General features: G+C 32.2%; 1 protein-coding gene across 4 annotated transcripts in view; it reads left to right on the forward strand.

The window, feature by feature from the left end:
* Positions 1 to 4,223: 4,223 nt before the first annotated feature.
* Positions 4,224 to 27,314, forward strand: part of LOC117171297 — a 68,113-nt gene continuing 45,022 nt past the window's right edge. For all 4 annotated transcript variants that reach the window (XM_033358456.1, XM_033358457.1, XM_033358459.1 and 1 more), the window contains exons 1-2: positions 4,224 to 4,521; positions 4,850 to 5,108. In XM_033358456.1, coding sequence (XP_033214347.1) covers positions 5,052 to 5,108 — 57 coding nt within the window. In that variant the 5' untranslated portion in view covers positions 4,224 to 4,521; positions 4,850 to 5,051. The remainder of the gene's footprint in view (positions 4,522 to 4,849; positions 5,109 to 27,314) is intronic.

The following is a 27,314-nucleotide window of genomic DNA, read 5'->3' on the forward strand; positions in this document are numbered from 1 at the left end:
GGTGACTTTATGGGTTTCTTAAAAAATACTCACTTATTCCTCAATATTTATGTTGTGCCCTTCAAAGTAATCCCCCTCAGATATAATACACTTGCGCCAATGCTTTTTCCAATCATCGAAGCACTTCTGATAATCATTTTGTGGTATAGCCTTGAGTTCTTTCAGCGATGCAGCTTTTATCTCCTCAATCGTTGAAAATCGATGTACTTTCATGGGTCTCTTCAGTTTTGGGTAAAGAAAAAAAGTCACTGGGGGCCAAATCCGGTGAATATGGAGGCTGAGGCATGACTGTGGTGCTGTTTTTGGTCAGAAAATCTTTCACAAGCAACGATGAATGAGCAGGTGCATTATCGTGATGCCAAAGCCACGAATTGTTTTTCCAAAGTTCCGGACGTTTTTTACGTATCGCCTCTCGCAAACGGCGCATAACTTGAAGGTAATACTCCTTATTGACCGTACGACCTTGTGGTAAGAATTCCTGATGCACTCCTGATGCTTGCTTTTTTCGGTCTTGGAGACTTAGGATGCTTCCACTGGGACGATTGAGCTTTAGTTTCAACGTCATAACCAGATATCCACGATTCATTCCCAGTTATAACCCTTTTGAGAAAATCAAGATCATTATTCATTTCATTCAACATCTCCTGAGCGATGGTCATGCGATGGATCTTTTGATCAAAATTAAGCAGTTTTGGAACAAATTTCGCTGACACACGTCTTATACCCAAAACGTCCGAAAAGATAGCATGGTATGAGCCAACCGATATTCCAACATCGTCAGCAACTTCTCTGATGGTAATTCGGCGATTTTTCAACACCATTTCTTCCACTGCTTGAACGTTTTCATCTGTTGTTGACGTGCTGGGACGTCCAGGGCAAGGTTCGTCTTCGACATCCTCTCGGCCTTCTTGGAACAGCTTGTACCACTTATACACATTTTTCTTACTCAGAGTAGACTCACCGTATGCAACTGTCAACATTTCAAGAGTTTTAGAGCACTGGATTCCATTTTTCACACAAAATTTAATGCAAACTCTTTGTTCCATTTTTTTCGAAGGAAGAAAATCGCCGAGCACACTAAACCCTTCTAAACTTTTACGCCTCCTTTTATATGCACAGTCAAACATTGCTACTAATTTAGAAGCCTAAATTTTTTTAACGGTTTCAGAGTCGTCTTGGAAAATTTTTAATCTCAAATTTAATTATAATAAAAATTGATCAACTAAAAAAACTTTTTAGCTTAAATTTTCAAAGTTAACTCTTTTTAATTTTTAATTGTTGATAATAATTAATCATATACTTACCGAATCAATGCTTATACAAAAACGACTCGTTTGTGTGGAATCAAAATCGCGAAAAAAACATTCAAAAATAAGAACTTTGTACTTGCGGGGAAGGGGGGAGAAAACTGTCGAACAACCCAATTCAGAAAGAGCGTACGCGAATTCGATGGCGCTTGCACGTGCCAAGAGTAGGGGAAGCTAAGTACCACGAAAAATACTCCCCGATTAGCCCATGCCCGGCATTATTCAGAGAGCGGGCCTGTATAATACAATTATACTTATAATTATTCCACATCTATCTCGCATTAACAGTTATTTTATTACTTGTATGTAGATAATTTCAAGACATGTTTGAAAGAAGTATTTTTCCCTAATGTTGGATAAAATTGTATATTATTGCTGGATTCTTGGAGTGAACATTGTTCACAAGCCGTGGATTAAGCAACACCTGTGAATAAAAATATAATAGTCTTTAGAATTCCAGTAGGAAAAACTGGAAAAATACAGCCGCTGAACGTATTTGGATTTCGCATCTGCCAAAATTTCGTTACACATTTTTCAGATAGCGTAATATTACTAAACAGTACTTTCAACTTGCATTTAAGAAACAATGTAATTAAATTACAATCTTTAACCCATAACCAGTTATTTTGGCCTCGGTAAGTAAACCTTTTTAAATATGAGTGGTGTAAAAGTGTTTACATAGATTAAAACCCGACTAGTTTGATAATCGAGTTACATTTGATTTTGGGGAATCTCGAACGAATTTCGAATATCAGGATGTATAAATGTAGGTATTATAAAATGTTCATGGTGCAAGAAAACCTTATAATTGAAACATTTTTTTAAATTATCATTTTTGTACTGCATATAATCCATAATCAATGTATATCATTTAAAAATAATAACATCAAATGTTTTATTAGCACATTCTTTAAAGTGATTGTTAGCATATTTAATTGCAAACATCGTTTGTATTATAATAAAATAAATTTTTATAAGCAAATAGAAAAAAATATATTATTATACATGATTGCCGAATGACGCATAATTAATGGACAGTTATTTGGTTTCAATTATGTGTCCTTTTATAGCTGACAATTGAAAAATTATTTTTGTAGATGATTTGTAGGGGTATTTTACCCTCTTAGAAGGCGAATTCCACTTTTTCGCACTTTGGTCAGAATATTGAAGTGCGTACGTAAAGTATCTAACCATCGGATTCCAAAAAAGGCAAAAGTGGTATTTTTGTGAATAATATAATGAACAGAATATAGGGGTAGTTAACCCACTAAAGATTTTTTTTACTGCAATGTCGAAATATTTCAACATCAATTTCCTCTTATCTTCATAACAGTATCAGTTTTTCGCAAATTTAATAAAACTGTCAATTTTTCTAACGAAAAATTTGAAATAAATATTATTTTTTGCTCCTTGAAGCATATGGGCGACATCTCCCAATTGTCACAATAGCCTGTCCATATTCGATTTTCAAAGGGAAAAAAAGCAATTGATTTGAAAGAAAATAATTGATGGGTTAACTTTTAAATTGAAAAAAAAATAATTTTTGGGGTGAATTTCAACGGTTGTTTCCACCCCTTAGAAGTGTTTTTCCGCACGTAAAAAGCACGTGTCACTAATTTGTTATGCCCTACAACATATATAAATATGAAGAACATCCAGGCGAAGCACCTTAAAAGGTTTCTTTGTCAGCTTCCTGTATCTCCATGGATCAAAATACAGCACCTCTCAAAATTCTAGAAAAATTCTGCTACAAAAAGATGCAAATTCTGTCAATTATTGATGATATTGGAGTGGGTAAGGGGGAAATCAGTAGAGAAAAGAGAAAGATATAGATATACAGCTTTCATCTTTGAACTCTACCTTTGAACTACTACCCATAACATTTGACATATCTCTGACCCATGAAGTTCGAAACTTGACCTATAATCTTTGACCCTTGACCCCTGACCTTGATCATATATGATACTGACTGATGACCTTTCATCGTTAACCTCTGCCTTTAACCTTGACTTCTGATGCCCACGTATCCAAATGACGAGATACTATTTGGGAGCGTACAAAGTGAAAGGTTCTAGCTCGAAGCGAGTGCAAGTTGTAAGATTTTACAATTTCATACTTAGATAGAACGCAGTCATGTGCATTTCCGAAATAAAACCTTTAAATATGCATGTCCGATATAGAATCTTGTAACTTGGAAACGTCGATATATGACCTCTAACCATTGACCTTGCCACCCGCTTCTGATTCGAACTATTTTTTCAAATACAAATAGCTCCTGAAATCCTTATTTTTAACAGTTTTTAGGTTCATTTTACGAAGTAATAATTAGACACATTTTTTATCGATGTTGTTACATTTTTCGGTACCAAAAAGTAGAGATTTTTTTTCTAATGTTTCTGAAATTTTATGAGAATTTAAGAATGTTTTATCTGTTTCAAGTATTTATTTGTTGTTGCGAAACTAATTAGAAAAAAGGAAAAAAACAAGAAATGAATAAGAATGTTAAAAGAAAAACGTAATAAATGAAAAAAGCATCACACAAAAAAATGTCTGGAAAAATATTATTGACTACTCCAAAAACTATTAAACTAATTGTAAGCAAAAAAATGGTAAACCCCGGAATAAGTAAGAAATGGAAACAAGAAAGGCAGAAAGACAAGGAAAAAGATAGATAGGAGGAAAAATATAGAGTATTCGAGGGTTTGAACAGGGCATGACAGAGCAGGATAGAAACTTAGGGAATTCTAGTGTGGGGTCGAGAAGGAGCGATTGGGGTAGACGTAAAGGCGAGCTGCGAGCATCACTGAGTACGTTGCGGACTATCGACCGGGGTTGTAGCGCTTGCGCTCCTGAAAATCTCTCTAACCACCCTTTAAACTGTCTTACCGGCGACGCGACGACGTCGACTATCAACCACGGGACAGTGCCTCCCACGTTGTCACAGTATCGTTTTCCCTTTGTTGCCTAATCCACCAATTCCATTTTTCTACCTCTGCGAATTACAGGGTTTCGGGCTTGCCCCCGATCCAAACTGGCCCGGCTTCCCCCTCTCGCTAGTAAACCGTCAGTGAAAAAAGGCGACGAGAGTGAGCCGTACTCGTACACGCGACCAGGTGATCGGTGAAGTGAAAAAAGCAGCCAAAGTCCAAATTTCAAGCGAAGATTTCAAAGGAAGCTAGCCGCGCCTTGGCCGGATGCACCAGGAAATGGAGTGGTAGGCCTCAAAAAGGCCCTTAGACACCGCCTTTTCTCTCTCTTTCTCTCTCTCTATTTCTCTGTATGTCTCTATCTCTCTCTATCACTATCTTTCTATCGTTTTTATCTCTTGCATCGCTTCCCCCGCCCCTTCATTCTATTTCACTCTTACTTCGCTAGAGTCGTGGCATTTCGTCATCCATCTTCCTTCACCCCGAATCTTGAAACTCTCTTGTTATATCCTAATTTTCCTGATCGAGATTTTCTGATAGTGCTTGTAGGAGTGAAATGGGTTCGGGAATATTAAGGATGAATTTTAATAAAGCTAATTTCCATGGTGCCTCTAGTATGACACGCAGAAGTACGTAAGAGAGGCGCATCGTAAGGAGAGAATAGGGTGGTGTTCGAAGAGCCGGAACTCCCGAAGAGGAAAAGGTCTTCTTCTGGGAGGTGAAGGCCAAGTCTGACGGCCAGTCATCGTCAGCATCCGACGGTCCTTACGCGACTGTGTGCAACTCATTGTTCCACTGCCCCAGAGAACGCGGCCTCATGATTGGCTCGTTCTGGAATTTGTGCCGTGCGTGCCCTTCAATGCCAATTGATAAGGTAAGAAAATGCTAATTGTTAAAAAAGATTAATACTAGTAATATCAATCCATACTCAGTGCTGAGTCATCTGACTTTCGAAGGATTTTACATTCCGCATGATATTTTTCATAATATAATTTCTACTGTCGTTCAGAGATTTAAATTTAGAATTGAAAGGAATATCGACACTTTTTGATTGAGAGTAACTGAAAAAGGAACTGTATATAAATTTTTAAAAAGGAGGGGGAAATCGATGTGATTGCGAGCGTCATAAGTACACGTGTTATTTCTTTTTCCTACTCCAAATACTAGCCACTTCTTCCTCTTCTCTCCTTCTCTATTTCTGCTGTCCAAAAATGAGACATTTGTTAATTTTAAAAGTACAACAAATATTATTATTATAAGTTTGAAAGACAAGGTAGAAAACTTCGTTGACTGATGTAAGATAGGATAGCATTTGCATCTGATTGACATTTCTGGAAGCTATTATATGCAGTATGTTAATAGCTGGGTGTGGATAAAATTTATTCTTTTCTTGGGGATTGCTGCTAATAAGTATAGCAATTCTTCCGATACCTGGAACTCGACAAGTGAGTCCATTAGTAACCCCCTGGGTGTAGGCAGTAATAATACAGGTTAGGTTGCTAAGTCAATATCGAAATGACTAAAGGTTGGGTAGCACTAAAAGTTTAGGCATGGTCAATAGCGAAACATGTCAGCATGAAAATAGTAATGTAAATAAATAGAAATGCAATTTCAATTCTCATTTGTAAAAGGTTTTTTGGAAAATTTGTAAAATGTGATAATATTTGATAAAATTGCGAATATTGCAATCGCAACGCTGCCATGCTAAGGAAATACTTACGTAAGTGCAAATTCTGTCAAACTAAGATAAACAAAAAAATCTCTGCACAAAGAAGTTGAATGCAGAATAAAATTTTCCAAAATTAAAATGCACTGCTTAGATAAAGTGAATGTGCTTCTTATAATTTTTCAATAAATAATGTATTTAAATAATCTGTATTAAGAAACGGGCTTGCGTTTTTTCCTTATCGCAAATACGAACTAAGAAGTTACACAACGTCACCTGCATTGTTTCCACCAAATAGTTAGCTTTAACTGAGGCAACTATTGATGGAAATTCGTGACTTTTTTAGACTGTGCTTCCTCAAAAATCAGAAAATGCACTCCTTTTGTGTGTATCACATGTAAATGTTTTTAAGAGTCTTCTGAAAACTTCTGCCAAATTTAATCCAAAAATGACAGAGAACTAATACAAATAATTTGACTTTTATTATTTGTATTGGGGTAAAGCGCATCAATAAAAATAATATAAATTTGGGATTTATCGAAACTTCTCTTTTCAAGAATTACTCATTTTGATTTAATCATTTCCTATTTGTTATAGATACCTATTAGGGCTGGGTAAAAATGCTACAATCAAGCTAATTGTTTGAGCTGAAAAAAAAATTTGTGGTTATGCATCCAAAAACAAATTTTTTGAAATCGATTTAATCCTCTGTTGCCTTTTGTTATTTAAAAATGTCGAAAAATCTTATTGGATTAAAAATTATACGGAATTTTTCAGATGGACAGTTTTGCTAGTAAAAGATAATAAAGAAATTTAATTGAAAAATTCTTTATAAAAATTATGGCCCAATTTAAAGCTTATTGAAAATTAGCCAAAAGAATGTGTTATTTTTTGAGTCAACGTACACATTTTGGTCAAATTTAAATATTAGTTGTCTTTCGTTCATTTAATTCAATCTATAAAACATGTTTTTTGTACGTACATTTTTAAAAAATTCTGAATAAGGCAAACAATTGTGTTTTGAATTGTCACAATTTTTGATTCCCGAAGATCAACCATGTGGATATTTTTTCTTTTGTTTAAATAAAGACGAAAATATAATTGACGTGAAACTAAAAAGGACATAACGATATAAAAAAAGAAAAACTTTATATGAGGTATATGGACGCTTCCTAAATGAATTGGATTTTTTTTTTGTTTTTCCGAAATTAACTTTATCCATTTTTTGTCCCTTGGCACGAACTATTTGATTCATTTTTGAATTTTCTATCTGCCCTTGTATGTACCTATAAGTATTTCAAGGCTTTATTTAACTTTATTTTAAGATTTCTGGTCAATTATTTGTGTATGTATATTTTTGAAAAATAGATTTTTACAGTTCATGGGAAGGGGAATTTTTTGAAAGTTTTTCTTAAATACTTTTTATATTTTTTCCTTTAGTTTAATATTTCTACAGTTGTATAGTGTCTGAAAGACTTATTTCTAGACATAAAAATAAATGTCAATAGTATTTGGAAATTTTCTTACTGTAGAATTTATCTTTAACCGAGACGATGTAGACGGGTTAGTCGAAAAATTATTATATTTATTTCTGTAAAATAATTATTCAAAGATACGTCGATATAATTCGTTTTCCTATTCACTACTTGTAAAGTTAGTTACGGTAGATGTTCTAATTAAGGATTGCATAATTTTAACGTTAAATACTTTAAATGTTCCGTAAATTTTTTGGAAAAAGTTTGTGAGATATGTTTTTCTTTCATAATACTATAATTTAACAATGCTTTTACTTATAAATAATATATAAGGAGTCATTTAATTAAGTCACCAATCTCTTCCCATGCATGGGGCAATATGAGCCAAGCGCGCTACTTTTTTTTCATTTCGAATTCCGCAAATACATTTTTATTTGCATTTATCATAGCAAAATTATAATTTAAAATGTTTATTAATGTTTATAATTATTTTTTAAGGTTGCCAACGACAATGATTTGAACTACGTTTATAAATAAGAGCAATCCTTCTCTCTGCTAAGAAATTTGATATTTGAAAGAAGTACGAAGCGACTCGTTCCGAAATTCGGAAAGACTAGTTCAGTATTTTTTCATAAACTTGACTAGTCGTCCCGAATTTTTGGGACGAGTAGCCTTTAAAGTAGCTAAAAGATTGAAAACAAGTCGAGGACAGTACACCATATAATACAGTTAATATCTGCTTGAACTAATGGCTCCCTCTTCTGATCAATGACAAAGGTCGTACATTATCATATAGGGAGTTTACCGAAGGACAAATGTAACAAAACTTAATGTTACAAATAATAATATTCTTGAATCAATCAGGAGATCATTTCCTTTATTTTATTTTTTTATTATTATTAGAAATAATTTATTTTATGGCCAAGAAGCCATTAAAAATGAGTAGAAAACACATGAGAATTTCATATAAAAGAATATAGGCGCCAAAAGAACACATATATGTATATAACTTTAAATATATCCCTTGCTTATCGTATTCATAGAGTCTAGGCGCAGCCCCTAAGCTGATATAGATTGTGCATTAGAATTCTGAAATAAACTATCTAATTTGAAAAATTCTTATAACAAATATCGCAAGTTTACGAAGTTCGCACACAGAGCTTGAATTAAGAAGGCATAAAATGTCCACAGGATGCTGAAAGATGGGACCCCTAAAATCTGAATAGGCTGGGCAAATTACACTGAGAAACATATCATGTATCTACAACACGACGCTTTCTTTGCATAGAAACCGCATTGAATTGAACGGTACCCGCGTCAATTCAACAAAACAGTATTTTGAATCAATGCGGCAGGGATTTTTGATTCTATACGTTGCACCGTGTTGCCTCAACACGGTTGCTCTTTGATTCTACACGGCTCCGTGTCGTTGCAAAGCAGAGGTGAAAGGAAATGCAGGGTCTCCGGAAACGACAAATGTTGAGTTGAGAAGCACTGCCGTGACGTAGAACTAACTTGTCGATACGTGCACGAAGCCCGAAATCGACACGTGCACGAGTTTGCCAAAACTTTTCTCTCTCGATTAGTATTGTTTCGTTCGTGCTACTTTCGGCTTTTCGTGAAATTAGATGTAGAAAAATGTTTTCCCATTCAATTTTGTCCGAATTTCATTTTTGTAAAAAAATTTATTTAAAGTTTAATTTCTAAAAAGTCGGGACTACTTTCGAAAGTTTCCATGAATATATTGATAATAATAGAATTTTCATAAATTGAAAAAAAATTATGTGAAATAAGTTTATTGGCAATATATAAGTTAACGTGATACCAACAAAATACACTAATAGCAAAATATGTGGAATTAACCAGTGCGTGAGCTGAAAGATGAGCACAATGGTTGTCACTGTGCTCCTAGTCGCTTGAAGCGTTTCAGGGAAAGTATATGAAAAACTTGGAACTCCCGGCAGAAACAAAACGGTTCCGTGTTGTCTCAAAGCGGTTGCCGCACAACACGAAGCGCCGTGTTGGTGCAAAACGGCGGTCATTTCCCGCAAGTCATAAATACATCCCGTGTTGGAGAAACACGGCCCGTGTTGTATAAACACGATATTTTTCTCAGTGTATAAGTAGATGATAGAGATCCTCCCTCACTCGGATGTTGCAAATAGGACAGTTCCTTGTGGGGTCGAAAATAAATCTGTAATTACCATAGTGAATAGAACCTCTAGTAGAACCAAAGAGTCTAATCTGGGCGACTAAGCTAGAGAAAACTTAGAAAAAATTTTTCAATAATAATAACTTCGTATAAAATCAATACATTCCTCCGGCAGAGAGATTTAAATATGGTTCACATGTGCCCAGTGATTCGTTTAATTCGACGTTGCTTCGCCAATAGAGCTATCTCGACAGGCCCAGATAGCACTCACAGAATAAATGGCTGTTCAACCGAAGGCAATATTTTTTATCAGCAAAAGGACCCTGATAAAAAAATTTATTTGTAAATTTTAGATATATACAAATTGAAAAAAGTCTTTACAGAACTTATTGATATCTTCAAGATGAGTCTTTAGATGTGCAAATGGAAAGTCGAAATCGGGCTAAAAGTATGATACAAAAATTTAGTTCAAAAACAGATTTTTTTAGTTTTTTAAAAAACAAACGTATAATTGGTACATAAAAGAAACAAGCTTGAAGAAAAATTTTCCAAAGGCCAGCGAAAAAATGCAGTCACTCATTTGCTTAACGTAAGCCTCTTATGAAGTCAAATGAAAATACAAATTTGTATCGCCCAATTTCATATCTGCGGCACAGTAAACCCCAAGAATAAATTTTATCTTTTGAAAAGATAAAAGCGTTGCAGCACGTTTATCTAACGAAAGATAAAATTCATCTGACGAAAAATAGAATTTATCTTACAACAGATAAAATTTATCTGACGTAAATATTTGTTTGATATATGTTATACAGGCTCGATCAACTGCCGCCGTGGATCGAAGCGGCCACGTATTTTTATGATTATATTTAGTTCGCAGACCAATTGTACGCGCGCTGCTCTAGTCAGGGGTCAAACGGGGAAAAGGGAGTTTATATTTGAAAACATTTGAAAACTTAGTGTCGAATTGCTGCGTCAACTTGTAATGCCCGACAAAAGTTTATTTATACTGATGTAAATGTTGTGAATTTGTACAAGTTTGTTAAATATAATATCAAGGATGTGATAGTTTACGGTGCGTGGCTTTAAAGTGAAACTGTACTAAGTGAACTTTTTCTGACGACTTGGAAATTTTGAAGTGCGCCAGAAATATAACCTGAAAAAGACATTTAAACTAACTTCAACCTTCGAATTAAACTATGTCGAATAAATCTTTAATTGAAGAATGCGTGTATAGTTTATTCATGTATTTCGATACTTATATTTTAATTTGAATTAATAAAATACAAATTATACATATATCTCAGATTTTCATTTATTGCTACACGCAATATTTACTGCAAAGTTATGAAAATGTGATGCGAAATTTATTTTAAAAATTTACTTTTTCATTTTTAACACTTTCTTCAAGTTTTGTACTAAAAAAAAATCAATAAATCCTTTATTTTCCTGCAAATACAAATTTACACAATACATTTAGAGAAGTAGCATATACATACATGTGCAATAAACACGCTCAATAGTTCACAGACCAAATGTACGCGGCGCTAGTGTTGCACATGTATGGCCAACATATTTCCATTGTGTTGACCACCCCTGATGTTAAATGCCAGACGGCTGCGTCTATGCTCACAGAAAAAATGTCCATCAATTTAAAAATCCTCGTGACATTCAATTTTAAATATTCTCCCTTTATTTCAATAATTTTAAGCAAAACAATTACTCACCTACACTTACTGAATACACAGTCTGCACTTTGGTTAGTTTATACCAAATAGTGTTTGTTTACAATTTTTGAAGTCTGCATCAGGGTCGATAGAAAGACTGCGTAAGTGTATGTGAGTAATTTTTTTGTTAAAATTAGTGAAATAAAGGGAGAATATTTAAAATTGAATGCCGCGAGGATTTTTTCATTTATGACGGACATTTTTTCTGTGAGCATTGACACAGCCGTCTGACATATAACATATGTAAAATATTTACGTCAGATAAAATTTATTTTTCGTGAGATAAAATTTATCTTTTTTCAGATAAATTTTATCTTTTGTTAGATAAAAGTGCTGCAACGTTTTTATCTTATTAAAAGATCAAAGTTATTCTTGGGGTTTACTGTGGAATATTTTTAATTAATTTCAAAAATTATATCACGAATAATTCGTGCAATTTGCAGCAGATCGTTTTTTACAACATGTTTTTCTGGAAATACCCATAATTATTTCATTTCAATTTTTCTGTTTTTATAGTTAAGGTATGAATTCGACGCAATCAAAAATATAATAAGATACATGAGACTCGATCCAGCAAAATCATTTATATTTTCATTTTTATTTAAAGCCTTTGTGAGAAGTCTCAGATTCAATGCTTTCAAATAAAATGTAGAGCATTGAGTCGTCGCTGAAAATTCCAGTTATAGATAAACACCTATGATTTGAATTTGTTCCATTTAGGTTATAATTATCTTTCTTAACCAAAATTAAACAAATGTATGTATCCCAATTCAATAAACCGTAGACAATTAAAAAAATTAAGAGACCGTTCAAAAACTATGTCACGCTGCCGGAAGGGTGTAGACTTTTCTGACTATTTGTGACGTAGTCGCTGGGATTTAAGCAGAAGGTGACATTGTACTATACATTAAAAAATATAAATCTGTATAACCATTTTTTTTTAATTAAAAATAGTTATTGGGGCAAGGTTTTGTTTATTATAGAAGAGAACGATTCAAAGTAGAAAGGCCAAAAATAATTTTTTAAACATTTTAAACAAGAATCTTCCTAAATATTTTATACATCATTAATCAAAGTATAACTTTATCATTTTGTATCACACATACCCCTATTGACCCCGCCTTGTGGAACATTCGTCTTCTTAGATAGAAGACTGATTCTTTTGGATAGAAATTTCAACTGACAAATACAAAAATCTTTTTCTTAGCTTTAAAATTGAGATATGTGGTTGAAAATTCAGCTTCCTTGATTGAAAGTTAAACTTTCTTCTGAAAAATCCATCATTTTAGCTTGAACATTCAAATATTTGTTTTAAAATTCAGCTTTTTATATTTAAGATGTAATCTTTTTTTGGAAATACAAAGAATTAGTTGGAAAATTCAACTGTACAAACATTAAAGAAAAAGGATCAATTTTGTTGCAGATCATTTTGCGTGAACGATCATTTGACTCTCGGGATCGTAATGATCTGTCCATTTGGATCAATTTAATCTTATTTTTTGGTTCATTTGTCAGACTCAGGGGGGTGCTTCCACTGTACTGCCCAATGAAAAAAATGTGTCACGAGAGTTGAAAACGGCCGTGCGGCGTCGCTAATAGTAACTTTGTTTTGCAAAACCATGCTTTTAAATCTAGTGATAAAGAACTAACTTTTTTTTATATTGCCGTTTTAAAATATAATGCTACTATATAATAAATATAATTATTATATCTATTGATGATAAACAAGGAATATTATAAATTCTAAAATATCGTTTTCTATTACAATGAAATAACGAACTCTTAAATGTGATATTTTTTTAATCAATTAGACTTTGTAACGAAGCTAAAATATTTTAAAATTTGTATGCCACTTTTAAAGAAAGATAATTAAGGAATATTTTTTTTATCTTTGACAACACTCAAATTATTCTAAAATTATTTTTCGAAGTGCTATAATAAATCCATGCTGAAATTAAATTCTGAGAATTGAGAATAAGAAAATAAGTATTATCATCTTATTTTTTTATTTATGTAAATATAATTTTCATGCGATTCTTGGGAAAATTTAAAAGATTTTTTAATATTTCAGGCTTGTCAAAAAAGAATCTAGAAAACTTTGTAGAATTTTTTCATAATATAGGATTTTACGAAATATTATGAAAAATGCGAGTCCTTTTAAAAGATGGTTAGAACTGTTAGAAGTTGAAAAGGAATCAAGAAATATTTGATACATTTTCAAAAATGTTTCCGAGTTTTCGAATATTTGTAATATATTTAAAACGTCTAAAATTCCTGAAAATATTTTTAACTGAAACGGATTTTTCTCAACATTTTCAAATGTAATTTCAAATTTTAAAAAAAAATACCTAACAATTTTCTCAATTTTCCCAGCAGTTTTAAGAAAATTTGTTTATTCTCTTGAAAACTTTCGAAATTCTGTTAAATTCTACTAAATATTTTTTTAATTCTCCCAATTTTTGTTCGTTTTTATTTTGCGATCTTACCAAATTGAAACATTATGCTTTGAAATCTTGTAAAATATTTTTAGAAATTTTAGAATGTCGTTTGTTATGTTTAAAAACTTTTGTCAATTTTCTCTTAAAGTTTAGATCTAATTTCTCAAAATTATTAAAATTTTTCCTGAATTTTTTATTTATTCTGCAAAATTAAAATAAATTGCCCTAAAATCTTTCCGATTTGTCGTTTTTTTTATGAACCTGAAAAAATGTCTTTCATTTTCGTCAAACTTTACAAAATTCTTTTAAAATCTTTAAAAGTTTTAATTATTTTTGAATCGTTTCAAAACTTTTGAGTATCTCTCAAACTTACTCAAATTTTTTCTAAAACGATGTATTATGGCAAAATTTTTGCTTTAAAATCTTTTACAATTTTTAAAGATTTTAGGAAATAATTCAAAATGTTTTGTGATCTTTTTTGATTTTATCTTAGAATTCCTTACAAAACAATCACTTAAAAATTTACCATGAATTTTAAGAACTTTTTTTCACACCCTGACAAAATTCAGTTTTCCTAAAAGATTTGTAAATCTTGCAAAATAAAAAAAATGTTATCAAAGTCTTCCATATTCTTATAACCCACATTTTAAAATCTTTAAAACTTAAAATTATTCTTTGAAAATAAAAACAGAAATCATTTCTCCTCAGATCGTTCATTATTATTAAAAAGCTTCTAGCTCTTTTATTCTTTGTCTTCGGGTGTTCTCTGAGTTCACTTTTATAACCTGATTTCCATACCGGAGCGATAATTAATGGAAATGATTTGATTAAAAAAAAAACAGAAAAATACTATTAGAAAAATCCACCGTGTCATTTACACACTAATTACATAAATAAACCATTTTCTTCATATTTTTTAAAGAGTTTGTAACGGCTCAACATGACAAAGGACATATAACAGTCAAATCAACTAGAAGAAAGTTACTACTAGCGCCGCCGCATGGCCGTTTTCAACACATGGACCATTTTCGACTCTCGATAACAGGAGGCTGGTCAGACTAAACAAAATAGCCGCAAATTCTTGGCACATCTGTCATAACGACATAACCTAAAAATGTTATCGAACCGCACAGAAGTGACAACTACACTTAACAGGTGATATGATCTAATATAAGATTTTTTTTTAACTTTTCAAGTACACTGCACGATCAGAAATTATAAAAAGCTTGCACATGAGATAAGTACTCCAAGAACGTCAGCCATCTTGGTTTGACTTTATACATGATCCCGAATCAGATCATTATGATCTCAAAAGTCGATCATTCACTCCGGCCCATCAAAATGCTCTTGAATTTGGTATCATTTTTTTGCATATCAAAACAATCTTGATTTCTGTATCATTTTGAACACTTTTTCTACTGTGCAGGTTGCAAATTGAACTATTTTCTTGATAATTCATCTCTTTTGCTTTAAAGATGAAATATTCCCTACCTAAAGAAACCTCTGAGTTTTCTTTAGCGAAATAGCTTGGCCCATTTGAGTCTGTAAACAAATTCGATTTGAAACAAAATAGTCTCGGAGATAGTTTGAGAGATTTGGGTCCTTTTCAAGATCCTTTTAGTGGTCGTTTTAAGAGTGATGCGACGGTAATATAATGTTCCTTTCGTATTCGTCACGTACCGGGCGGGCAGAGTTATTTACAGTATTTGGTCGTGGCTAATCCGCTCTCCCTGTTTAAATTTCTCTTCAAAAGTACGAGAAACGTTCTATTAATTCCAATTTTAAGCATTAAAAAAAAAAGTTAGATATCTGAAGTCATCAAAACCCATAGATTCCGAATTATTATGTTTTAAGCTGTTAACTATGAAATTAACAAAAACCTACTTCTAAATTTTAATCCGAAAGCTTAACAAAGGACCCTTGAGTGTCGACTACTCTATTGAGATAGCCTCTCTGCTTGTTATTTATGATCTTATTCTTATTTCAATTTCGGAAAGGATATTTTAAAGCCTTCAGACCATTTAAACGAGCTTCCTGGACCTTTAAAAATATCTACCTGAGTGCCTGCGGAGAATTTCTTTGAGATTCTTTGACCTAAAGAATTTTTAGTATATACTCAAAGATTCTTTTCGGTAGCGTTCGATTGTAAATGCAAAAATTAATTTAGTTGTTTTTCGAAATTCTAACTATTTGGTTAAGCAATCATCTATTTTGGTTGAAAATTTGACTATTTTGTTGAAAATGCAATATGTTTCTACTTGAAACCTTGAGCGTTTCATATTTAATTCAATACGGTAACTAGATGTACTTTCATTTTATTCAAGAGAATTTATTCAGCTATTAATCCCCTCTTTTCGTGAAAAATCATCCTATTTGAACTGTTTTGAGAGCAGTTTAATCTATGAAGTATATTGAAATATTATGTTTGCATGTGTTTTTTTCAATTTAGACACTTAACAAATAAAATTGAAGAAGAAAATTTGACTAAAATCGAACAGGGATGAAAACTTGTTTTAAAATAGCGTCACGTAGTTTTTAAATGGCCTATTAAAATATATTGCATTTTCTATAATCTGTAATTTGAAATCAGTGTAATTTCTCTGAAAACCACACTTATTTTTCACAATTTCAGACAGTGTAAATTCACTGAATCAGTAAAAATTCAATGAAATTTCAGTCAATTTTCACTGATTCTCCATTAGAAGGACGAAAAAGAAGAAAATTGACATGTTTTTCCTTTTCACTGATTGCCAGACAGTGGTATATCAGTGGAATTCCTAAATTCTGTACCACAATTTAAAATAAATCTATTTTTAATACTTACAATCATTTCACTTGCAAAAAAATCGGGGATTAATCATTTAAAACATGCATTTCATATTAAATTTTCGATTCTTAAGCGTATATATTGTAAGTAACGTAAATTTCAGATTAGATACTATTTTCTGCCAAAAAATTAAGTTGAAGAACATGAATATCATCCTCCAAGTAATAGATTGTTTTTTGCTAATAAAAGCATAAATCATTATGATCCTCATCACATTTTATTTTCTTGGTAACTCTTCGTAAATCTGCTTCCCTTCTTGCACTTTTGTGGTAAATTTTGAATAGGAAACTCTGAATTTTCACCAATGATCGAGGAAGAAGAAATCGCATAATTCGAACATTCGAGCCGATTCGAACAACGCAATAAAATGCCCAATTCACGAATGCGGTTAAGTTGAACAGTAGGTCGTAAATTATACCCAGCAACAAAATTGGCTAGCTCGCTTTGCCAGAACTATGCAGTACAGACAACGACCCTCACCCCATTAAAAACTACTCTCACCCTCACAGTTCCACACCCCTGGTAGCATTCACGTCTCGAAATTTATCGGCAAACGTCACCTAAAGAGTCAGGAAAGCGGCACTGCGCCACAGTTCTTGCCGCCCAGGTACCCTGACTTTTACTACTTAAAACTAGATGCCTGCATTAATGAAAGGGTGAAACATGTTTATGGTCATTTCCTGTGTATAATGCAAGTACCGAATGACGAAAACTATTCCAGAGTGGCATTTACGCTTAAACAAAAATTCCAGAGTATTTCTCGGTTTTCGCTGTCTATAATGAACTTTTCCAGTTTGACTTTAAGAGATTGTAATCATTAATATTCAATGCTAATTATGTTAAGGTAAAATTCATAATTTAAACGATTGTAAAAGTGATTTATAGTCGAATTTTTAACAGACTAGTTAGATGTTTAGCCAAATAGTAGAATTTTTAATCAAACTAGATGAACTCTGAGTCGAAAATATAATAGTAGACTTTTCATTTAAAAATAATGAACTTTCAACCCACCAAAAATTACTTTTATACCAAACGATGAATTTCCAATCTGAAAGGACAGATTTATTTTATAAAAAAACGAATTTTTCAATAAGAAGTACAGTTGCATTTTAAATTTAAAAAATGTCTTTACAAGAAAATAGTTAGATTTTGAACAAAATAATGAAATTTTTTATCAAATAATACAATTTTTAACCCAAAAAGATGACTTTTTAAACAACTAATTGAATGTTAAATAAGCTGATTAATTTTTCAACAAAAGAGTAGAAGTGTTAACTAAAAGAAGATGACGTTCAACCACACAAGATTAATTTTTAACCAAGAAAGGTATCTTTTCTACCCAAAGATAATTTTCAATTCAAAAGTACGAATTTTCTATCCAGAAACACGAATATTTAACAAAGCAGCTGAATTTTCGAACGAAAAATAAAGCTTTTCCACAAAATAGTTCAATTTTTAACCAAATATTATAATTTTTAAAGATCAACTCTAAACGAAAAATATACTAGTATGTTCAAATAAAAAGAATGACGCTTCAACTAAGAAGGCGACAATTCCACCAAAAGATATATTTTCAATCCAAAAGCACCAACTTTCTTTAAAAAAAAGACCAATTTTCAACAAAACGTTTAAATTGTCAACCAAAATAAAGTTATTTTAAACCAAAAACATAATAGTAGCCATTTCAATTAAAAAATTATTTACTTTTAACTCAAAATAATTAAATTTTTATTGAATTCCAATAATTCAGACCTCATTCAAGCACAAAAAAATAGAAAAAGGAATATTTTCATGGAAACAGGGGAAAATAAGGTATTGAAGGGCCACACAGCATACGGGCGTAAGTGCTAAATTTTCGAACATCGATTCATTGGCTTAAACTACTTGTTTCCCCCTAACTCGTGTCCCTGTTGAAGATTTTTGTTTAGTTCGATCCGAAATTAGGTCTAGGAAAAAAAGTCAGTGCATACGGGCGTAAGTTCCACGATGCTTACTGGCGTAACTGCCACGAGGGACTACTCACTGAGAAATCTTAAAACTATGAATGTGGCAGTTTCGTTCAAATTCGCACATAGAGTGTTAATATTTCTTTGAGATTACTGGGATTGGCCAGATTTCCAAAACTTCTAGAGATCGGGACTTTCGAGGAGAAATCATACTCGGCTAAGCTCGGCAGCGTTCGTATGGAGTCGGCCGTTAGTTCGTTTCACTGAGCCAGCTTGTGCATCATGAACGTGTGAATGTGTGAATGCTTCGTGGTGTGAATGCTCCACGCCTAGCGAAAGATTTCCAAGATTTCTAAGAGTTCCTCAAAGAGTTCTCTTAAGATTTCGAGCGCAGCAATCTGAGATTTCTCAGTGACAAGCCCCTCGAAGTGTGATGCTTCATAATATGATGTCACCGCAGCGTCATTGATTTTCAGAGTACATGTAGATTCTGGTTTTTTAAAGTTTGTTCATAAAAAAATATGAATTCTTGAAAAGAAATAGTGGCTGCAAAAGTTACTTTTTATGTGCTAAAATTGAAGCTTTCCGGTGCGCGCCGATATTTGACCAGGGCTTTCTCCCACATGATTATCTTTTTCAAAACGCTCTGTTTGCGATTCAATAGAGCCAATCAATAGCTCAAAAGTACTTTCTTGTTTTTTTTTTTAAATTCCAAAATAAAACAGCTGCGCAACTTTTCATCTATGGAAGTCAGATTTTATGGTGACACGCTGTTCCTTTGACCCCGAAGCGTTTTTGCATTTTTTTTTAAATTATTTGCGTGAAAGTTAGACAATTTTTTTAGTTCTCCTGTAAAATTCGGGTTTTTGCACTTATGCCCTATGCAGTGTGTCCCTTCAATTATTATTGTTTATCAGGTAGAAGGGGAGGATAAGCGAAAGAATGTGTAGTCTGTGATTTAATAAACCGCAGTTTTAATTCTGTGCAAGGAAGAAACTGATGTGATTTCAGAATATGAATTGCGACATTCTGCAAGAAAAGGGTCTATTTTGTCGATCATAGTTCAGGAGATATTTGCGTTTTCTGTGACCCAGGATCTACGTTATCGATTTCTGATTTTCGATAGGATTTTATATTTTATAATTTTATTATACTTTTATGTCTCGGAAATGACCAGAAGCGGTTAAATTTTATATTTAAAGATACACAATATATCACACGTGAGTTTATAACACTCTCCAACTTTAAATCCTATGTTAAATATATAAAAAGTAATTATTCTGCCTTAAATATAAAAGGTAGTTTGGTATTTGAACCACTACTAAAAAAGATTTAAATTTTTGAATATAAAATATAAAAGGAACATTCATTTGTTAACCAAACCTTGATTTGAAAACGCCTAATATAAAATGATCTTCCATATTTTAACAAGACTGTTAGCCCTAAAAATTACTGATTGTCACAAAAATTCCTGGTATTTTCCCAGTACTCAATATAACGGGTAGAAATTTCCTCTTTATGTCTACACTAAATATTGGCTCTCACGAGGCCGCAGCCAGATTTCCTAGCTGGAAGAATCTAGGCTTTCCCTCTTCTGGCCCTCGACAGGTTATTGTCGTGTGCTACTTATCTTACATTATTTATATACTCACTTTTTAGTACTATATTTTTTAATTAAACTAGATGAAAAGCTTTATTCATAAAGATATATTTAAGAAATAATTTCTATCAATTAATTATTTTCTCGAGGGCACCTTGTAAAGCCCTCGACAGGCAAAACGGGTAATACAGCTGTTAGTGGAAAAAAGTACATCATTGTTCTTATGCTTAATTATACTTAAATTTAAAAAAAAAACAAATTAAAAAAATTAGCGAGATACAAACTTTGAAAAATTTCATTTTTTTTCTGAAAAAGTTATAAACATTTGGTGCCTTAATAATTCGAAAACCATTTTTCTTAAAAATCGATTTAATTTAAAATCACGTAAGTACATTTAGAAATCATATATAACAAATCGAGCTTCAAAAATCTTTTTTCCTAATTTCTAAAGTATCGGATGGATGCAGTTAAGCATTTATGATACCGCACTCAGCGTGGCATCGTAGCTATGGGGATTAGGCGTTCAACTTATACGCCTGCGGTGCGTGCGTTCGGTTCTCCGCGCTTGCTGATATTTTAATAAACTGCGTTTGTCTCTAGTTATTAGTAAAATAAGTCTTCTCTAGTCAAATTTTAACAACAAGTTTAGTTTTAGAATAACGTGCAGAGTATAGTTAATAATAGAATGTCAATAAAAATACGAGAAAACGGAGGAGTGTTTTGTCAGAGGCTGCAGAAAGGTGTAAAATCTTTAGATTAAACTTTTGCAAAGAAAGTGTATTTCACAATTGGATTAATATTTTGCTTCTTTGAATAAAAAATGTCTGGTAATAGATTGTGGCAATGTGCTGGTTAAACTTTAGTACTACTGCAACCATAGCATCACACTTCAGAATTTAAAGCATGGTCAATTTTTTAATAATTTAATAATCTTTTATTTGAATCAACAAAATAAGAAACAATACCATATGCTTTTGAATAATAGTATGTGAGGGAATATCTAGATTCTATAAAGGCCCTATTAATAAGCCCTTATTGGGTTGTCTACTGATGACCTCGCTAGCTGAGCGTGACGCTTTCGCTTGCGCCCTTTATAAGTTGCCACTTTAGGGCCTCGATAGAAAATAGGAAATCTAGATAGGGCCTCTTAAGAACCAAGTTATAATTTCTACCCGGGATCCCAGACTAATTCCCATATTTCCCGATCAGTAGCCATCCGGTATTCGCATAGCATGTGTGTGAAAGTGTGAACCTCCTGTATTGCATAAGCCGTGCTAAAAGCATAAAAGTTGGTATATGATAGCTCAGATAAGAATCTTGAAGCTTTCCTGACATCGATCGATAGGTGGCTATTGTACTCGTTACTTATACCTGGAATCAGTTTCAAGGACACATCACTAATTTAAGTTCAGGCCTTCTATTCTTTAAATTTTTTTAAAGAAAATCATTTATTTTACAATTCTGTTAAAAAAACTTACATCTTTCGGGTTTTTCAGAATGCAGCACAGAATGTAACAAGACTTTTGTTAATTGTACATTTACTTCTAAATTTTTATTAATTAACGAAAATATTTTTAAATATCATGACCCTAGATCATATATATATAAACCGTTTTATTTTCTTAACGATGGATATATTATTGTTATTAAGTATTAATACTATTATATTTTACTTAATTTCAATTGATGTTTTTGATAAGATGTTGGTGTTCTTTTCTGAGATGATGATAAATCATAACAATTTTGTTGGTGAAAAATGACATACTTCAGACAAATAAAATTAAATTTATTTAAATTATGTTATTTCGACAAAAGGAACAAAAGCAACTTTCATGCAAAAAAGCAAACTGCCTTCAAGAAAAAATATTATGGGAAAATCAGCATAGCTCTATAATGATTCTCCTATAAATTATTTCATATAGTTTTTTCGCGATCATAGGAAATTCATTTTTAACTCATTATTCAGAAAACTATCAGAAATATTTTTTAATGCATTAAAATGGTTTAAATCGAGAAAAACCAGTGAGAATCTCTTAAAATCTTTTATTTCCTTTTGAATTTCTTTAAAATTTTTGAAATATTCAAAAATTAATCTTGTAAAATTCTTTTAAATTCCTTGTAATCTTTGGTAAACCTACTAACTTCGTTGGCTTTCTCAAAAACTCAGTGGAATTTTTGTTGTTTGATTTATTGATTTGATTGATTTCATTCCCTAAGATTATCTCGAAATGTGTTAAAATACCTCAAAATTTATTGAAACCTTTGAAAATCGGAAGAATCGATTAAAACAGGTAAAAATCCCTTAAAAGCTTTTGGAATCATCAAAATATTTAAAAATTTTGTAATCTGTTTCGAAATCCCTCGAAATTTCATTTAATTAGTTATTAAAATTTCACTAGAATCCCCTTAAAATTAGGCAAAAAATCTTTCGTGCTATAAAATTATTCTATATCCCTTGAAATTTTCGAAAAACCTTAAAATTCTTTGGAATCTGTTAAAAAATCTTAAACTCATTAAAATCTTTCGAAATCCGATAATGGAATTTTACATGGGAACATGGGCACAATCTTGGAAAATGTAGACATGCCATTGGCCCACACAAAACTGTTTATTATTATATGAAAAACGCTAGATGGTGAACACGGGTAAAACTTACCATTAACATTTTTTTTATCGTGTTTCAAAAAACTTAATGTATACTAAACTAATACTCACTGCGCCCTATCGATATTTTAATCTAATTTTAGCTCTTGTTAACCGATGAATTCTGAAAGTCGACGGATAAAACTGGTATTTATTTCAATCAATAAATTACTGCACCCAGTAGACAAAAACCAATAGCATCTATCTAATTATTAATATTAGTTCAAGAATAAAGGCAGCTTAAAAACTGATAAATATATTCCATCTAGTTCGACGACCCTCATCCAAGTACAACCGAGTCAAGCACTGCTTAACTTCAGTCATCGAATCAGAAGCCTTAAACAATTTCATGTGCCCAAGCGGACAATTCAATATTGATGTGTACAATTCCAAATGAAAATGTGTGCAGATATTAATTTCAGATTAAATGTATTCAAGATTTAAAAATTATAAATAGAGACTTTCAAGTTTGAACCATTTTAAATTGCACATCAGCAAATTTAACAATTACTTAAGAAAAACGAAATTTTATTTAAGCTATTCTTTAAAATTGAAACGTGCCGTCACACTAAACAAAATAAATTAATCCCGTTGTACTGTGGCTTTTTTTGGATATTAATGAAAAATTATTTAAATACCATTTTTAAGAGATGAGAGTAAGTGCCTACTTTATTTATATTTTTTTTACAAAATTCAGTAAGCAATTCCATATATCTTGCCACATACCGAAATATTGTATATTTACACATTGTTTTGTATGTATTATTTTCTACAATTGTACTTTAAAACAATAATGAGATCAAGGACAAATTGCACTTGACTCTAAAGTTTCAATGCAATTTTCCGAAGATTGCATTTAATTCATTTATTATTCCGTTCCGTAGAAAGTCAGTTTATCAGATCGAGTAATTGTACAACACATATAAGTTTCTCTGAGGCGTAAACTTTGTTCTTCTTACTATTCTGAATTCTCTGAGGTAAAGATTACGCTCTACTCAAATCCAACTTGAAAGCAACTCAAGTAGATAATCAGGATTTAATTTAAAGTTTTACATTGCAGATACTAAATGGCACTAAAAAATTCTGTTTTCTTATACTTTTTTATGCCATTTATATATTTGCACTTCTTTTTTCCTACTTTCATTTTTGCATTCATCATGTTTTAAACAAATTTTCGCTAAAATGAAAGGTTTCAGTGTAAGGTGACTGTTGTCACCTCCAACGCTCGCGGCAGCTCGTAATTGTATTCCTACAACATCATTGCAGGACGTTTAAAACATCGTATTGGATTGACTTACAACATCCTAATCTCACCAGTCACTTGACTTAGTCCGTGGCTATAATGTATAACCGAGTTCACCGGAATAAAAGTTTTGAATAATATATATAAAATATAATAATAAGATAGTAGCTCTGAGAAAGCATCCAGGGGTGACTGTTGTTACCCCCAACGCTCGCGGCCGCTCGCAATTGTATACCTAGAACTAGGGACCCTGTAGTAAGGGACGCTCCATCTGGCCATATTGTGGGCGAAAATGGAACGGAAGTTGGAGCCAGCGGTAGAAGGCGCGAGGTATTCAAACGCCAATAAATAATATACCTGAGTCGTGTATTCCATCGGATTGGGAAAATCAAAGTAATTAATAGTTTTGAAGTTAAAAAAATAGACAATAGTAATATTTATAAAATAAAAAAATTGAATTAAAAAGAAAAATAATATTATGAACCCATACACCCGAAAAACACGTAAAAAATGAAAATTTGAACAATTTAAAGTATGCAGCGTGACCCCAGAAGATTAGTAGAAGAAGTTATTAAATAAAAGGGAACAGTAATAGAAATTCGTACTGCAAATAAATTAATAACCCGCTGTGTAACTCACGCAGTAGGAAAAAATGTAAAAAGAAAAAAAACTTCAGCTATGTGATTATGTGAAGTAAACAATATATAAAATGTTAGCGCCAAAGGAAAATGATCTTAAATCTGTAATAATTATTTTTATATCTTAAGGTACTTAATTATATACATAATTAATATATTAACAGAAACGTTTTAAATTTAGACATTTGATAAAAAGAAATCATTTAGAATGAATACTATCAAAAATGGTATAATCGAATTTTCTCTTAAATAAATAAATTTTTAACAAAAAAAAAGGAATTTTTAACAAAATAAGAGAATCCTGGAAAAAAATAAAATTTCAATTAGGAAGTTTATTTTTCTACCAAGAATGACGAATTTTCAACAAAATTCCTGATTTCCAAATACTATATGAAAACAGATGAATTTGTTTCCAAATAATTTAATTTTAACGAAAAGAGATCGATTTTAAAACAAGAGGATTGATTTTTTACCAAAACATTGCTTGCCTTTTTTTGTAAAATTTTTGCAACTTTCCACTGCACAAACACGCATTATAAATACACAATTTATCTTCACATAGCAGAAAATTTTAGGGTTAGAATGCACTGCCTAACCACTTCAAGATGTCAACAAGCACTATTCACATACCGAAGCGCAAAGCTGTAGTAAATTATGGTATAGTATCTTGATATGGATCGGAAATATCTCTCTCTCTCTCTCTTCTCACTCGACCAATCCGCAGTCAACTACCACATGGCGCGTCCCTTACTACAGGGTTCCTACCTAAAACAACATCGCAGGAGGTTTTAAACATCGCATTGGGTTGACTTATAACATCCTAATCTAATCAGTCATTTGACTCAGTCCGTGGCTATGATGTCTAAACGGGTTGACCCGAGAAAAATGTTTGAATAATAGATAATAGTAGTAGAACCTTTTACATATATTGTAATATGAGCAGAAGTTTCCAGTCTTCCTTTTATGAGTCTCCAGTCTAATAAACGGAAATCTTCAAACCGTGGCCTGATAATGAGAAGCAATATAATAGAATACCACAGCACACTAGACATATACGTTATTTTACAATATATCGGTTCTTGAAATTTTGATAATGAAAGTGCAATTTTAATTCTCATTAACGCAGCCTTTTCTGCTGAATTATCTCACGTAATTTTCTATTAAATATAACATTTTGCATTAAAAAATAATTAGTAAATAAGAAAAGTTCCTAAATTAATAAATAATTTCATTAATACTCTAAGAACTCAGATTTTTAAGAAGTGCTTAAATTAGTGCAAATCCTTATGTTGGGTTTCGTCAAATACAGATACCATTCTATTTAACTTGCTTCAGTTGTGAAGCTGTTCACTGTCTCTTCTTAAATCCGTAGTTGCTTTCACTGAATTTTTTAAGTTAGTAGCATGAACATCTATGAAAATATAAAGTTCTTATTTTTTTTAATTTATCACGCATCTAGTTTATTCAAAATTCTTTGTAAGTCTTCGATAGACTCTGCTATAACAACCTTATCATCTGCGAACGCTAACCCACGTACCCTTACTGTTTCGAGATCCACACCCTCTTCGTTGAAGAGAGCTATTCTTAAACACTTGTCCATAAATAATATAAATAACCATGAAGACATAACGTATCCTTGTCTAACTCCTTGAATAATATCGAAACAGTCACTCAGTTTCCCATTCAGTCTCACACTCGCTTTGCTACTGTATATATTGTTTTTATAGCTTGTAGGAGCCATCCATTGACTCGATACTCTTTCAGGACTTTCCAAAGTTTACTTCTATCTATCTTGTCAAAAGCTTTTTCTAGGTCAAAAAATGCACAAAAAACTTTTTTTCCTACTCTCATTTTTTTTTCTGTTATTTGCCTTAAGCTAAATATTTGATCCGTACATGATATTCCTGGCATAAACCCACTTTGGACTTCCCAAATCTTTGCTTCTATTATTTTCATTACCCTACGAATAAGTATTTTTGAATATATTTTACTTACGGTGCTTGATAAGCTAATCCCTCTGTATGAAGAGCATGGGCCTCAAAATTAACGCAAATAAAACAAAAACTATGATGTTCAAAGGAAAGAGTGAGAAAACACTATGCAATATTTTATTAAATGATGAGAGAATTGAACAAGTTGATAAGTTCGTATACCTTGGTAGCTTATTTACTAGGGACGGGAAGATAGATGAGGAATTAGATAGACGTATAAACAAATGTAAGCAGGTTATTGGTAGAGCAGGTCCCCTTATCAGAAGTAAAAATATATTAAATAAAGCTAAAATGGCAATACATAATTCTATATTTGTACCGACTGTACTATACGGTAGCGAGACATGGACTTATCAATAAAAAGACAAGAGTAAAATTAACGCAATTGACATGAGATTCATGCGCATAATATGCGTGAAAACCCTGATGGACAAAGTAAGTAACGAGATAATTCTAGAAGAATGTGGTGCAGAAGAGACGCTAGTAGACACATGGGAAAGAAATCTGTTAAGATGGTTCGGACATGTTGAGAGAATGCCACTTGAACGACTAACGAAACAAGTGTATGAAGGTAAAGTAAATGGCAGTGCGCCCAGAGGTAAGCCGTGGAAAGAATGGTTAGAAAGTGTGAATGAGACCCTAGTTAGAAAAGAGATAAGAAGTCACAGAAACACGAGAGCCTGCATGAAAAAATGCATGGACATAAAAGAAGCTAGAGAAGTATGCCAGGACAGGAA

The sequence above is a fragment of the Belonocnema kinseyi genome, chromosome 4, assembly GCF_010883055.1.
Source record: "Belonocnema kinseyi isolate 2016_QV_RU_SX_M_011 chromosome 4, B_treatae_v1, whole genome shotgun sequence".
Taxonomy (NCBI): domain Eukaryota; kingdom Metazoa; phylum Arthropoda; class Insecta; order Hymenoptera; family Cynipidae; genus Belonocnema; species Belonocnema kinseyi.